The sequence below is a fragment of the Anomaloglossus baeobatrachus genome, chromosome 11 (assembly GCF_048569485.1).
Source record: "Anomaloglossus baeobatrachus isolate aAnoBae1 chromosome 11, aAnoBae1.hap1, whole genome shotgun sequence".
In the NCBI taxonomy this organism is placed as follows: Eukaryota; Metazoa; Chordata; class Amphibia; order Anura; family Aromobatidae; genus Anomaloglossus; species Anomaloglossus baeobatrachus.
The window spans coordinates 155,820,514-155,835,738 of record NC_134363.1 but is presented as its reverse complement, the minus strand read 5'-3'; the positions used below and the strand labels follow the sequence as shown (position 1 = coordinate 155,835,738).

The window sequence follows — 15,225 nt, the reverse complement described above, 5'->3', positions numbered from 1 at the left end:
AGAATACCTAGATATTTTTTGGCATAACTACAGGTGAAAATCAACGAGATGAGTATGTGCGACCGTTGTGAAATCCAGCGTAGGTCGTAACTGGGTTGTCAGGACTAAAGTTGGGGGGGGGGATTAGGGCTCAAAGAATCAAAAGTCCCTATGGAGAAATAAAGGCCCTACTGCCCATGTTATTACGGTTGCAGTTTTCTAAGGCATTTTGATACAAGGCCCTCGAGAAGACAATCTACATGGAATATGGCCACATCCGGAGTAAATGCAAGAAGTCGTAGGTGACCCTCCAGGCCATAAAAGTCACGATTTCATAAAGGGGGAGGGGGGGCAGTAGTCCGCATCCCCCCCTAAAGTCATTACCAAGTGCAAGCATGGCTTTGTCTTTCCAGAACTTGTCGCCATATGTGATGTGTTGTGGCCGGATAGGCAACAAAATGCGAATCTATATCCAAAGTGGTTTTACCGGTGAAGGCCATGCGGTTCCGCAGCACTAAGGTGGCCAATACCAATATAACCAGCTCTATGTGCGACTATGCAGATGGCTGAGTGGTAAATTCGGCTACAGACTTAAAAGGTGTTGTCCACGCGTTTCATTCCAAACTATTTTGCAGCTGAATTCCATTAAAAACGTTGCACCATTTGGCTTTTAGAGGCTCTTTGTTTCCTTTAGATTCAACTATACTCAAAAATCAGCTGTGATTAACTCAGAAAAAGGCAGAGAAAGTCTCTGCCAGACCGTCATAGCAAGCTCACTGACTGATTCTCAGTTAACTTATTCTACATCTGCAAAAGACAGTGCAAATCTGAGATAATAAAAGGCAAATGGTGCAAAATGTTCGATGGAACCCAATTGTATCAAATTATTTTGGCCCCAATGACTAGAATTGAGCGAGTACCTAACTATTCGTACTGGCTATAGTCATACCGAGTACTGTCTAACACTCGCGCATTCATTCCGAATAGCGAGTGCAATGCAAGTCAATGGGGAAAACTCACAACCAGTAAACCGAATTCCGTACTAGATGCTACTCGCATGAATAGTGCGGCATTCAGGGTGCTCTTTACTTTGCGAGTTTTCCCCATTGACTTCCATTACACACGCTATTTGCGAGTATTAGACAGTGCTCGTTATGAGTATAGCGAATATGAATAGTTAGGTACTCATTCAACTCTACCAATAACATCCATTTAAGGGGGGGGGAGTGGACAACCCCTTTAAAGGCTGTTTGAGTATCAATCAGGTTCCTAATGATGTTAGATCTATATTTAGATGATGTTCCTCCCCCTTTTCTGATCTGTGAAAATAGAATTAGTCTTACCGGTAATTCGGTTTCTGGGAACCCTCCACGACAGCACCAGGAAAAACACTGTAGTGCTGTCGTGGAAGGTGACCAGAGAAAATAGAAACCGAATTACCGGTAAGACTAATTCTCTTACCGGTAATTCGGTTTCTATTTTCTCTGGTCACCTTCCACGACAGCACTACAGTGTTTTTCCTGGTGCTGTCATGGAGGGTTCTCAGAAACCGAATTACCGGTAAGACTAATTCTGAGAACCCTCCACGACAGCACCAGAAAAACACTGTAGTGCTGTCGTGGAAGGTGACCAGAGAACATAGAATTAGTCTTACCCGTAATTTGGTTTCTGGGAACCCTCCATGACAGTACTACAGTGTTTTTCCTGGTGCTGTCGTGGAGGGTGACCAGAAAAAAAAACAGGGGCAATTTTTCCAGACATGGATATTCTTGTTCACGAGCAAAGTATCCTATTGCACATTATTATTATCCTACTGACATTTTACAGGATAGATAATAAATGTCTGGCCGCCGGGTTTCCCCCCCCCATCCCCATCACTTCTATGGGTTGGTGGCACTGGGACTGCAAATCCATGACCACTGTCACAGTGAGTGAAGAAATGGTCACCACTGATGGGTCCAGGTCAGTAGTCTGTGGCCACCGGATGGGATCCCCGCGAGCAGCCTGTTGATATCTGCTGCTGCCGTATTGATTAGTCGTCAACATCTATGAGCACAAATTACTTCGTGCCCAGCCGACTACTCAAAAAAAAAAAAAAAAAAAGTCGGAGAGGTGGTCAGGAAGGAGCTGTCCGGAGGGCATGAGCTTCCTGCAAATCGATTGACTCCTCTTTAGTGGTCACCCAACTCCCCCTCCAATCCCACGGGGCACACGTTGTGACCAATTTGTTGAACCATATACCACCCAACCATCTTCTGGAAAATGATCTCCAATGACACTGGAAAAAGAAAAAAAAAAAAAAAAAAAAACGCGATCAGGAACAAGCCCCCCCCATTTCTCACAAGCCCCCCAAAAGTTTATGGCCAGACACGGACAGGACACTTCATAATAACCTGATATAATTCCACTTTTATTAAACTGTGATGGTAAAATACCAGAGGATGAATGGATGCGAGTGCCGGGAGGTAACACACGTGCATTATGGTGGATTTTACGGTAAGGGTTACAACCTCGGTGCAAGGGCGGTGCCGGTATAATGGGCTCTACCTAAATCTCACTTCACCTCTCATGAAAGTACTGCAGGAATTGGGGTTCAGGTGCTCAGAAAAGAAATGGCAATTAAATAGTGCCGGGTATTTAATTAGAAATCATGGTAGTAGTATCAGCCGTGACGGACTGCGATCCCCGGCGGTGGAGCGGCCATTACTGACATCGGGCAACATTGAGGGTCAGACGTGGACACAATGAGGAGGGATATATATTGTAGATATTAGTGCAAGGCTGCCCCCACAATGTGCGGAGGGGAGGGCACTGCTTCCTTACTGATCCACCTCAGCTGCCCGAATGTCTGGAGCCGATACCCCCGGCGGCGGTGACACGGGCGGTGTGGAGGGGACGGTAGCAGCGTACATCTCTTGGGTCTCTTTAAAATCACCTATGCTTATATGGATAAAAAGGCATTGTTACAATGGCTCAAAACCGAATTTTTTTTTTTTCCTTTTTTTTCTTAGTTTAATTTTTACATAAGAAAGTCATAAAGAAGGTGACAGTGTCTTCTAGCTGGAAAATGGCTTCCCGGTCTCCTCCTTTCCTTTGTATTTCCGCTTGCCGTGTGTGAATGGGATGTATCTGTATTTAATCATGTGCTGCAAGAGAAAAAAAAAAGGAGCAGAAATTAGTGCGATGTTATAAAGACGCAGCGCGGCCGGGCGCACACCAGCGTATATGGACCGCGATGCATTGTTTGGCGGCAACTCTCCTGACCTGAACGTATAAGCATCTATGAGGCTGCAAATTCAGGATGGGAGTCTGTACATAGGCCGAGAAATACACTGGTGTGAACGCGGGCCAAGAAGAACGCATCAATCCCCAGTAAGAATCCCGCAGAGTTTTATTGCACCATGTCAGCTCTGCAGCCAAGAAAGCTTTGTACGATTCAAGGTAATAAATATGGATGCCTTTGGGAACATTTTTCTACTTAAAAGGGAATCTGTCACCAAGTTTTTCCCACCTAATCTGAGAGCAGCATAACAAAGGGGCAGAGATCCTGATGCCAGTGATGTGTCACTTACTGAGCTGATAAGGCGGCTTTCACACTACGTTTTTTTTTTTTTTTTTTTTTTTAACATGCGTCATGAACGTTTTTTTAACACAAAAACGGATCCAGTGCAAATGCGTTTTCATTTCAATGCATTTGCAATGGACTCGCGTCAACATGCGTTCACATGCGTTTGCGTGCATTATAGTGAGGATTCAGCGACTTGCAATTTTTTTTAACTTTTTTCAAAAACGCTACTTCTAGCGTTTTTGAGCTGCGTCCAAATACTGCAAATTGCTGGATCCTGACTATACTGCACGCAAACGTTTCTGAATGCTGGCATGCTGATGGACAGGATCCTGCTTGCCCTACTAAGCATGCCCAGAAACCAGCCTCGGGTGATCAGTCTCTCTCCCCTTCTCTCCCCCTGCCTGAGAGCCTGCGGAGGCTCGTAACCAAGGTAAACATCGGGTAACTTGCTTGGATACCCGATGTTTACCTTTGTTACGTGTGCAGGCAGCCCGGCTCCTAGCAGCTGCAGACGCTCGTAACCAAGGTAAATATCGGGTATCCAAGCAAGTTACCCGATGTTTACCTTGGTTACGAGCCTCTGCAGCTGTCAGATGTCAGCTCCCAGTCTTTCAGGTTCAGTTCCCCTCACTCCCAATCACATGACTCCAATGCCCACCCATAAACTTCAAGTGACAGGATCCTGCAAAATAACACATGCGTTTGCGTGCGTTTTTCTCTGCAAAAACAGGATCCGCTTTTACAGCAAAAAAAACGTTCATGACGCATGCTAAAAAAAAAAACAAAAACGTAGTGTGAAATCAGCCTTCGTGTAGTTTTGATAAAATCACTGTTTAATCAGCAGTAGATCATCATTACAGGACTACTTGGCTTGCTGCAGGTAGTCCAGCATATTCATGAGCTTTGTATAACTGCTAGATCTGTAGTAGAGAAAACACTGATTTTATCAAAATGACAGCAAACAGCTCAGTAAGTGACACATCGCTGGAATCAGGGTCTCTGTCCCTATATTATGCTGCTCTCAGATGGGGGAGCAAAAACCTGCTGACAGATTCCCTTTAAATGCATACATTTTAGGCTAAACATTTCTTTGCAGCAGGGTATTCATTTTTTTTTTTTCCTTCTACAGCCTTGATATCGGAATTGTAGACTCTGCCAGTGTGCAGCGTCTGATGGCACAGTATGTGTTATCTCTCCTCTTCTGAGCCATTTTCTAAGTAGATTTACAAGGAGTTGAAAGATTTCCTAAATCCGCTGAGAAGAGGTTACAGGCCCTGCCGTCAGCGTGAGCTCACTGACAGAGTCACTGGTAGCTCATCCTGCCATCTGAAGGCCACACAGTCCAATACTTGTAAAGAGGGTTCTCCACAACTTCGATATTCATGACAGATCATCTGATCGGATAGGATCTGAAGCCCGCTGCCCCCACTGATCAGTTATCAGCTACGGTAAAGGGTAGCGGCTGTTCCTGGTTACTGCAGCCACTAAACTGCGTATGGAGCGGTGTTTATAGCCGGACGCCTCAGATGCCGCTAGCATCTGATTGTTGGGGGCTCTGCATGTCGGACCCCTCAATGATCTGTTACTGATAACCTATCCTGTAGGTAGATCATCAATATCAAAGTAGTCGACAGCCCCCTTTATTAAAAAGAGGACCACCCACAAGAATTTTCCTATATAAACTAAAGCCAGTGCTATACTGGTGCTATCATGCTGATTCTATACATACCTTTAGTTGTGAGGTCGGATGTATACTTTCCGAAATACAGGCAAGTAAAGTTTGTGACATGCACGGTTACTTGATTGATAGCAGCTACAGAATATCTAATAGCAAAAACGGAGAATAAAGAGTATCTTGTGCAATGAGTAAATTTTTATTAAATGACAAACAGGCAAAACAGCAATGTTGCAAATAAAAAACAACTACCATAAAGTCAAAGGGGCATGGAATGATAGTGCAAAGATGGTTTCCAATAGCCGTGGGAGAGGTGGAGATTGTTAGCATAGTACACTAAAAATGTTCAAAGATGAATGAACACTACCACCTTCAATAGCCGTGGAAGAGGACAAAAATGTACATAAACCTAAGCCAGTACATATATGGTGCACACAATGGAACACAATGACCAGTGTATAGCCGTGGAGGAGGTGACCAAAAATATACGAATGCAAAAATAGCCGTGTGAGAGGTGACAAAAATCACCAAAGGACTAAGGAATATAATGGTCACAGATGGAAAATATAAATACTACAATGAAGACACTGTGGTGCCCCAAAGTGTGATCACCAACACTGTTCAGAAGTATGTATCATGGTAGTAGGGGATGCCTAACCATATATAGCATAATTCTCTTTATAAAGTGCAAATGCAAAAAGATAAAAGGGCCGGCACCCAGAACTACCATGGCAAGGGATTCTCCCCCTTGAGAAAGCATTAGTACCGTCGCGAAACGCGCGTTGGTGGTGATCCCTCTTACTCGGGTATGTGCATTATGTCTTGACTATTTTATGCCTCTAGCCATGGGGTTCTGTGGGTTTTTTTCTGCCTTGCCATGGTAGTGTCTTCATTGTAGTATTTATATTTTCCATCTGTGACCATTATATTCCTTAGTCCTTTGGTGATTTTTGTCACCTCTCACACGGCTATTTTTGCATTCGTATATTTTTGGTCACCTCCTCCACGGCTATACACTGGTCATTGTGTTCCATTGTGTGCACCATATATGTACTGGCTTAGGTTTATGTACATTTTTGTCCTCTCCCACGGCTATTGAAGGTGGTAGTGTTCATTCATCTTTGAACATTTTTAGTGTACTATGCTAACAATCTCCACCTCTCCCACGGCTATTGGAAACCATCTTTGCACTATCATTCCATGCCCCTTTGACTTTATGGTAGTTGTTTTTATATTTGCAACATTGCTGTTTTGCCTGTTTGTCATTTAATAAAAATTTACTCATTGCACAAGATACTCTTTGTTCTCAGTTTTTGCATTTATTGTGAGTAGTGCATACATGCTTCCAGGATATTACTGTTGGCTGCATGTTCACCGTATGGCTCATGTATTGGGATTTTTTCTCATAGAATATCTAATAGGTGGGTCGGGTTTTGCTAGTTATTCCTACCCCTGTACAGCTGCCTGTCCTTCCTCCCCCATCTCGGTTATTACAGGGGGAAGGAAGGACAGGTGGCTGTACAGGGGCGGGAATAACTGGCAAAACCCAACCCACCTATTAGATATTCTGTAGCTTCTACCAATCAAGTAACAGTGCATTTCACAAACTTTACTTGCCTGTATTTCAGAAAGTATACATCCGATCTCACAACTAAAGGTATGTACAGAATCAGCCTGATAGCGCCAGTATAGCACTGGCTTTAGTTTATATAAATGATAATAATGATAATTTTATTCATTTATATAGTGCTATTAATTCCACAGCGCTTTACATACATTGGCAACACTGTCCCCATTGGGGCTCACAATCTAGGTTCCCTGAGAGTATATTTTTGGAGTGTGGGAGGAAACCGGAGACCCCCGGAGGAAACCCACGCAAACACGGGGAGAACATACAAACTCATTGCAGATAGTGTCCTTGGTGGGATTTGAACTCAGGACCCCAGCGCTGCAAGACTGCAGTGCTAACCACTGAGCCACCAAAAAAGACTGCAGTGCTAACCGCTGAGCCACCACAAGACTGCAGTGCTAACCACTGAGCCACCACAAGACTGCAGTGCTAACCACTGAGCCACCACAAGACTGCAGTGCTAACCACTGAGCCACCACAAGACTGCAGTGCTAAACCACATATAGTAAAATCCTGGTGGTTGGTCCTCTTTAAACCCCGTTGCAAAAATTATTTCTAGCTCTAAAGATATCCAAATCCTTTCTGTATGAGCTATACCCCCCTGACCTTCCCCTAAAGGCCGCTTTACACGCAACATCACTAACGAGATGTCGTTGGGGTCACGGAATTCGTGACGCACATCCGGCCTCGTTAGTGACGTTGTTGCGTGTGACACTTACGAGCGACCGCTAACCATCAAAAACTCTCCTAATCGTTGATTGTTGACACGTCGTTTATTTCCCAAATATCGTTGCTGCTTTTGGACGCAGGTTGTTCGTCGTTCCTGAGGCAGCACACATCGCTACGCGTGACACCGCAGGAACGAGGAACAACACCGTACCTGCGTCCTCCGGCAACGAGGTGGGCATGTCTTTCATGTGGCTGGTCTCCGCCCCTCCGCTTCTATTGGACGGCTGCTGTGTGACGTCGCACGAACCGCCCCCTTAGAAAAGAGGTTGTTCGCCGGCCACAGCGACGTCGCAGGGCAAGTAAGTCTGTGTGATGGGGCCTAACTATATTTTGTGCCACGGGCAGCGATTTGCCCATGACGCACAAACGACAGGGGGGGGGGGGGGGCGCTAGCGATGTCGCTGTGTGTAAAGTGGCCTTTAGTCAATAGGATATAATTCTGGATCATCTTTTTGGGAATGTTCTGCTTTGTGCTTTCCCGGTATTTCTCCTGGGAATGAATAAACCGCGGACTGAGAATTAACATTTTCACTATATATAAAAAAAAAAATTGAAAAATCGAGGGAGTCTGTAACCTGAGGGATAACAGCTATTGTGGAACTACAAGTCCCACTCTGCGCCGACTGCTGCTGATCCACGCCCTGCACAGCCTGCAACTGCCGGCAAACCCCTTTGACAATGGGGGATGAATAATCCAAGTTGTCAATGAGCTGAATAATCTCTGATCTTCTAACACTAATCAGCCCTATGCTATACCCCGGCTTTTCAGTGTCGGCCCTCTGCTGCCCACATGTGTTATACAGGCCTCGGAGGGCAGGAGGTTGCCCGTTCACAAGCCGGCGGCGATCAGGTAATCCATCACAGAGACCACCTCCCTGGCTGCAGGAGATTCGGCTGCCAATATCCATCCTGATGAAGGCTTGCTCAGCTACGCCGGATCCAAAGACCTTCCAGAACCCCCAATAAAACCACATCGGTCCTATCACTGCCGTCCTGACAGCGACCCAACATTACGGCGAGCAACGCCAGCCTTACCTTTATTTGTCTCTTCATAGTGATGCAGAAAAGCATAATAAAATACATGACCAGGATGGGCCAGAAGACGGGGACGTTGAATGCTTCAAAGAAGGTGCAGACCATGGCCACGACGATCCCTTTAGTAGCCGAATGCCTGGAAAGAGCAAAGAAGAGGAGGCTCCTTATATTACACACTCACCATAGGCATCCCCCTTGTATCTGGACAGAGACCCTCGCATATCCTCCAATTCTAAAACCAGCAAGTCACATTTACAAATAGGGGGTCAGGATGGGACAAGGCCCCCACCTACATCCTCTCTATATGTTATACCCGCTCTAAATGAGACCACCCCTTTAATTGTTTGTCTAAGCTGAATGTCATCTAAGCAGCTGAATACAATTGTGGCCACTTAATATAAAATGCTCCCAAAAGGCCATGAACTCACAATGGTCCTCATATGGACCTCAATCTATTGTGAAGAGCAGTGGTCCTCAACTCCAGTCCTCATGGCCCACCAGCAGTGCAGGGTTTCAGGATTTCCATAGCAATGCACAGATGTTGGAATCATCAACTGGGCGATACTAAGGAAATCCTGAAAATATGACCTGTTGGAGGGCCAAGAGGACTGGAGTTGGGGAGCCTTGGCAAGCAGGATGGTGGCAGCCGGGGGATTTACCCTCCTGACCCAGGCACAGGCCAGAAGGGCAAGTTACGTGGCCGCCACCAGCCTATTCAAACTGTAACCCTAGCTCTACATGGCTTACAAAGCCCACAGTGGAAGCTGTCTACTGAGCAACTAGGGGAAAGTATCAATTAAAGGGAATTGGTCATCAGATTTGGTGACAATAAGCTGCGGCCACCACCAGTGAGCTATTATACAGTATTCCAGAATGCTGTATAGAACGCAAAAAACACTTCTTATACTCACCTAGGGGGCGGTCCGGTCCAATGGGTGTCGCTGCTCTCCGGTCCAGCATCTCCTCTCTGCGGTGATCACAGTCCTTCTTCTGAGGCCTGTGTGCATGACACGTCCTACGTCATCCACACCTGTTGGCATTGAGGCACTGCGCAGATACACTTTGATCTACCCTGCTCAGGGCAGATCAAAGTATTGTACCTCGTAGTGTGCATGCGCGGGCGGTCTTTAACCTTTCCTCGCGCCTGCGCATTACAGTACTTTAATTTGCCTTCAGCAGTGCAGATAAAAGTGCACCTGTGCAGGAACGCATTGTCGGCCTGTGTGTATGACGTAGGTTGCGTCATCCACACTGGGCTGGGTAGAAGGAGGCGCCGGGCCCGAGAGAGGAGGCGCCGGGCCCGAGAGAGGAGGCGCCGGGCCCGAGAGAGGAGGCGCCGGGCCCGAGAGAGGAGGCGCCGGGCCCGAGAGAGGAGGCGCCGGGCCCGAGAGAGGAGGCGCCGGGCCCGAGAGAGGAGGCGCCGGGCCCGAGAGAGGAGGCGCCGGACCCGAAAGAGGAGGCGCCGGACCCGAAAGAGGAGGCGCCGGACCAGAGAGCAGCGACACTCAGTACTGGACCGTCCCCCTAAGTGTTTTTTACGTTATACACAGTGGCCAGGGCTCTTATATACAGTATTCTAGATGTATATAAGAGCTCAGTGGTGCTGGCCGCAGCTTATAGTCACCAAATCTGGTGACAGGTCTACGTGCCGCTACAAGTAGCTTACGGCCTTTTAGAAAACAATTGGGGGGCCAACCCCTTTAATTATTTGACAGTAGAGGACGTCTCTAGGTTTCCTATTATTTTGACCTACAAGACAAAAAAAAAAGCAGACATTTTCATAAAATATGAAGCGCTCACCAAAACTTAAATTCTGGCAGCCGCCGAATAAACGGACGAAATTCTTCATTCTGTTTTGTGGGTAAGGAAGGCCCCTCGTCTAAAAAGAGAAGACAGAACAGAAGTTATCTAATGCACTTAAAGGGATTTTCCAGGCTGCCACCCCCGACTATCTGCGGCCTTCAGCTCCAGCGGCCGGATATAAACAGTTGGAAAGCGCAGCTTCTACGCTGTGGCCATTGCTGGGTACTGCAGCTCAGCGCAGCGAAGGAACAGAGTCCTGTTTGCAGGAACGTGAAAGAAGCTGGTGGGGTGGCGGGTGGTGAACCCCCAGATCTGATATTGATCTATCCTAGCGAAAAGTCATCAATATTTTAAAGCTGGAAAACCCATTTAATGTGGCACTAAACCTTTGTTTGTTGCCATTTTAGGTTTTCTGCCCCTTTAGATAACATTGTGCCGGGCATTTGCAGCATTTATTGTGAAGTCATCTGGGGGAGAATAGAAAGAAGGTAAAGAAGTGAGGAGTAGAGATCGGCCGTACCTGAATCTTCCATTAGGGATGGGTCTACCTTCGGAGACAAGAATGCTATGAAGAGATTTAGATGATAGATACCCAAGGCATACGTTACTATATACCAACCCTGAGAAGAAAAAAAATAAATAAAATATATAAAACTATAATAGGCCTGCTCCCAGTACAATAATATTATAATAATAATAATATTATAATAATATACTAATAATATTATAATAATAATATAATAATAATACAATGATAATACAATGATAATAATATACTAATATACTAATAAAATAATTATTAATACAATAAAAACAATAAAAAACAACAAAATAATATATTAATACAATAAAATAAAAAACAATAAAACAATAATAAAACAAAAATAATAAATAAAATAATACTACAACAAAAAAACAAAACTATAACAAATACAATAATAAAACACACTAATATTACAATACTAATAATACTACTAATAATAATAAACTGCAACAACTAAAATAAATCTGAAATAAAAATAATTATAAATATAGTAGGACTGCTCCAATTATAATAAAATAAAAGAACATAAATACCGTAAGTAAAAACAATCATAAATGTAATAGAATGGCTCCAATTACAGAAATTAAATAAAAAAAATAAAAACAAAAATAAAAATTACCTGTAGTATATAAACCCTTATCATGTAGAGACCACTTAGACCGAGGGTCATTAACCATCGCATGGCTGTGTACGGCGTAGATTTGTCTAGCCATGACTGGTAAATCTGAAACACAAATTCATGGCTTTACTATACAGTTTAGGTGCAGAGCCGCAGGGATGCTTTCATATAGACCTCTGCTTGCTGTAAGTGAATGTGATCATTGCTCACAGTAAGGGGAGAGCTGTAAAAACTGAAAAAGTAAAACAAAGTATATAAAGATGCGTACACTTTCATGCAATTTATTTATGTTCAATCCTTCACATGCTAAGCTGTAGAGTAGAGACCTGGATGGGACGACCAGAGGGTGCAGAAGGACATTTCTTACCCTGCCCCACACTGAGAAGAGCAAAATGCCAGACATGGACCACTACTATCCGAGCACAGGTCCCCTAATAGGAGCCTCGCCCCCGGCTACCACACCGGCGCCAAGTTTCTGCAGAAATAGCCGAAGCCAAACATCACACACAGAAAATAGGATTAAACAAGTCCATCTAATGAAGTCACATTCCAGCACCGCTCCGCTATCAGTTTACGGAGATTAAACCTTGGCAGGATTGTACGAGCCGCGTTCCTGAAATCCCCCTTCCAACAAAACACATTGTTCTCACCCAACAGGGTAGAGGCCCCCCAAAACGTAATCCTGTAAAGCCGTACTTGTGGACTATAAAACAAGTGCGCACAAAGCGATGCGAGACGTATCGGAGCTCAGTGCCAGGGTGGCGTGACGACGAGTGGTTAACACCGCCGTCCTGTGGCGAGCCAAGGGACCACTTTCCAAGAACGCGGCACATTTTCGCGTCCGTGTGCGGCGAGGACTGGTGGACTACATACACCCGACTACCACTGGGATGTGCACAGCACTGGAGGCTCGAAGTCAATGGGGACGGACAGGCACCACTGGTTCCCAACGAGTGACAGATCTGGAACCACGATCTTCTGAACCCAAAAGATCTCCAGTCGTCTTCTCAGGCCACTGTGCGGTGATACGGCTACACCCTGTGGTGGGGCAACGAGGCACGGGGGGTCTTGCTCTACCAGTCTGCATCTCGTAGACTGCAGGTCACTCTGCAGAACAAAGGGGAGCACATAGGACATCCCTGTCCCCACCGCAGGTGGAAGAAGGTGGGCTCATCAGCAACACAAGGGTGGATTTTTTTTCTCCTGGAGGTCTCACTACTTTTACTTTTTAAAAAGCTAGTTGGGGAGAGACTTAAGGGACATTAATAATTGCTAAAGGGCATCAGAGGGTATGATTACTTTTTAGTGGGCACTCAAGATAATATATGACTTAATACGGAGAGAAGACAAAAGAGAAGACATGGTCTCATCTAATAGGATAAAAATGGGGGATAGATTGCAGCAAAAAGCAGGGGGTGGGAGGAAACACATAGATCCATAAAAAAAAAAAAATTAATGAGTTTGCCCACACGTCCCTGTTTTCACATGGACCGTGTGTCTGTGTGCTCCACATGGTGACATGTCAGTTTTCCGCCGGCAGCACGGGTGTCACATGGACCGCACACTGATGTGATCCGTATGGCATCCGTGTGACACGTACCGGAGAAAACAAAGCATAAAAATAAAGACTTTTCATACTTACCTGTCTCCAGCACTGCTGTTGCTTCCGGATCCCGCTCATTATGCTCATGCATATTCACTGTACCCAGCACAGACCCAGAAGTAACAGCAGCCCAAGGAGACAGCCAAGTATACCAGCCTCATGCTGTCCCTGTGCTATCCGAATGGCACACGAATAGCACAGGGACAGCACACGGAGAACATACACCTTCACCATGGACTGAGTAAATCGTTAGTGTTTTGCATGGATGTGTGAAGGAGGTCTTAAGAAAGGTTCAAGCATGTGACCAAATTAGGTTAAAAGATAATGTCAACTGCTAGGCCTGGGGTCCTGATAAGTCCCCGTGGTCAAACAATAGAAGACACCTTCCCGGCTCTCATCTACTACAATGCTTTTTGAGACCGCAGAGGCCGGAGTTCCAGGAGGTGGCCAGGCCCTGAAAGTGTTTTTTTTTTCCCCCGGCCACTATAAGAAATAAAATCAGAAAACTGATGGCCCTTCCTAACAGACAAATGTGAACAGATGCATGCTGAACATGATATAAACCAACAATTAGACAGCTGCACTCAGATATGAAGAGTGCAGCTGTTTGTTAGTTTTAAAGCCAAGTGTCCATAGAAGTAAAAAGCTACGGCACATCCAGCGAGTATCCCAAAAGGTGCTTTATTTAATTCCAAAGGTGCATTAAAATAGCGGGCAGAGGACCGGGTGCAGGTCTCCTGGGGACAACGCGTGTTTCGTACCTCTTGGTACTTCAACGGGTCAAGTGAACCTGTTGAAGTACCAAGAGGTACGAAACAGCCGTCGTCCCCAGGAGACCTGCACCCGATCCTCTGCCCGCTATTTTAATGCACCTTTGGAATTAAATAAAGCACCTTTTGGGATACTTGCTGGATGTGCCGTGGCTTTCTACTTCTATGGATGTTTGCAATTTCATCTTTTCTTAGTCTACGTGCACCCGGAGACCCACACAATGTAAGGACCTGACGAGCTTACTCCTCCCTGGCACCAGAAAGGGTCTAGCAAGGTAGTGCAGAATTGATTCTGTTTGCAGATTTAGATTTAAAGCCCCTATACGCAGTATTACTAATAAGGGGCGATCGGGGCATTCATTAGCAATATTGTAGGGGGCACATTGGTAATTATAACCTTCAACGGGATCAAACAAGAAGCCATTTCTTCACAAAGAATGTGACTTGTCAGCATATTTCGGCTGCACAAGGCTCTCAAGGTAAAGAAAGGTCGAGGTCCCCAGTACCTAATATCTAGGATAATCCATCATTCACTTTTGTCTTTCTTCCTTTAAAAGGGAAGGAGCAACTGGTTTAAAGACAGGACGTAACCCGCACTCGCCCCTTTAAACCGAGACCATGCTGTTATATATGCAGCCTTGTAATTGCGGTTGTAGCGGTCACGTGCCTATGAAAAGCAAATCAGCGGAAATAGATGGAAAGGCTCCTCCTGAGCGATGGGGGAGGCAGCTGGAGAGGATTTGGGCGAGCACGGCTTTATTTTATACTATTCAACTTCATGTCCTATTTTTATTTCTTTTTTAATACCAGAAAACCCCTTTAGGCAGGGTATTTGGATCTTATGCATGTAGGACATCATTGCCAGACTCAGAACTGAGAACATTTTACATCTCTTTATTCACAGCCTGAAGCTATTCTGAACCCTTCCTGATAGCCCCGGATAATCCGAGCGCTGCGGTGCGATGACACGGATAATCGGGGGCGGAGAGCGCCATGAAAATCAGACGTATAGCAGAACACACTCCTCATAGTAATCACTACTGCAGGGGGGCGAGCGTTACTAACCAAAAGAAGGACAGACGCAAGTACCCGAAATATACAAAGGTGTCTGGCTGGTGTTGTGTTAGAAAACGGCTTTTAAAGGGAACCTGTCAGGTACAATATACACCCAGAGCCACAAGTAGTTCTGGGTGTATATTGCTAATCCCTGCCTAACCATCCCTGTATACACTAGCATAAAGAGATCTATAGAAAAAGTATCTCTAAAGAT

The 15,225-nt window shown here is 45.4% G+C and overlaps 1 protein-coding gene across 2 annotated transcripts in view; it reads right to left on the bottom strand.

Annotated features, from left to right (window-relative positions):
- Nucleotides 1–1,537: 1,537 nt before the first annotated feature.
- The window catches only part of RER1 (retention in endoplasmic reticulum sorting receptor 1), a 35,131-nt gene continuing 21,443 nt past the window's right edge, over nucleotides 1,538–15,225 (bottom strand). For both annotated transcript variants that reach the window (XM_075328813.1, XM_075328814.1), the window contains exons 3-7: nucleotides 11,583–11,687; nucleotides 10,940–11,039; nucleotides 10,417–10,495; nucleotides 8,617–8,752; nucleotides 1,538–3,125 (exon numbers count right to left, since the gene is read on the bottom strand). In XM_075328813.1, coding sequence (XP_075184928.1) covers nucleotides 3,036–3,125; nucleotides 8,617–8,752; nucleotides 10,417–10,495; nucleotides 10,940–11,039; nucleotides 11,583–11,687 — 510 coding nt within the window. In that variant the 3' untranslated portion in view covers nucleotides 1,538–3,035. The remainder of the gene's footprint in view (nucleotides 3,126–8,616; nucleotides 8,753–10,416; nucleotides 10,496–10,939; nucleotides 11,040–11,582; nucleotides 11,688–15,225) is intronic.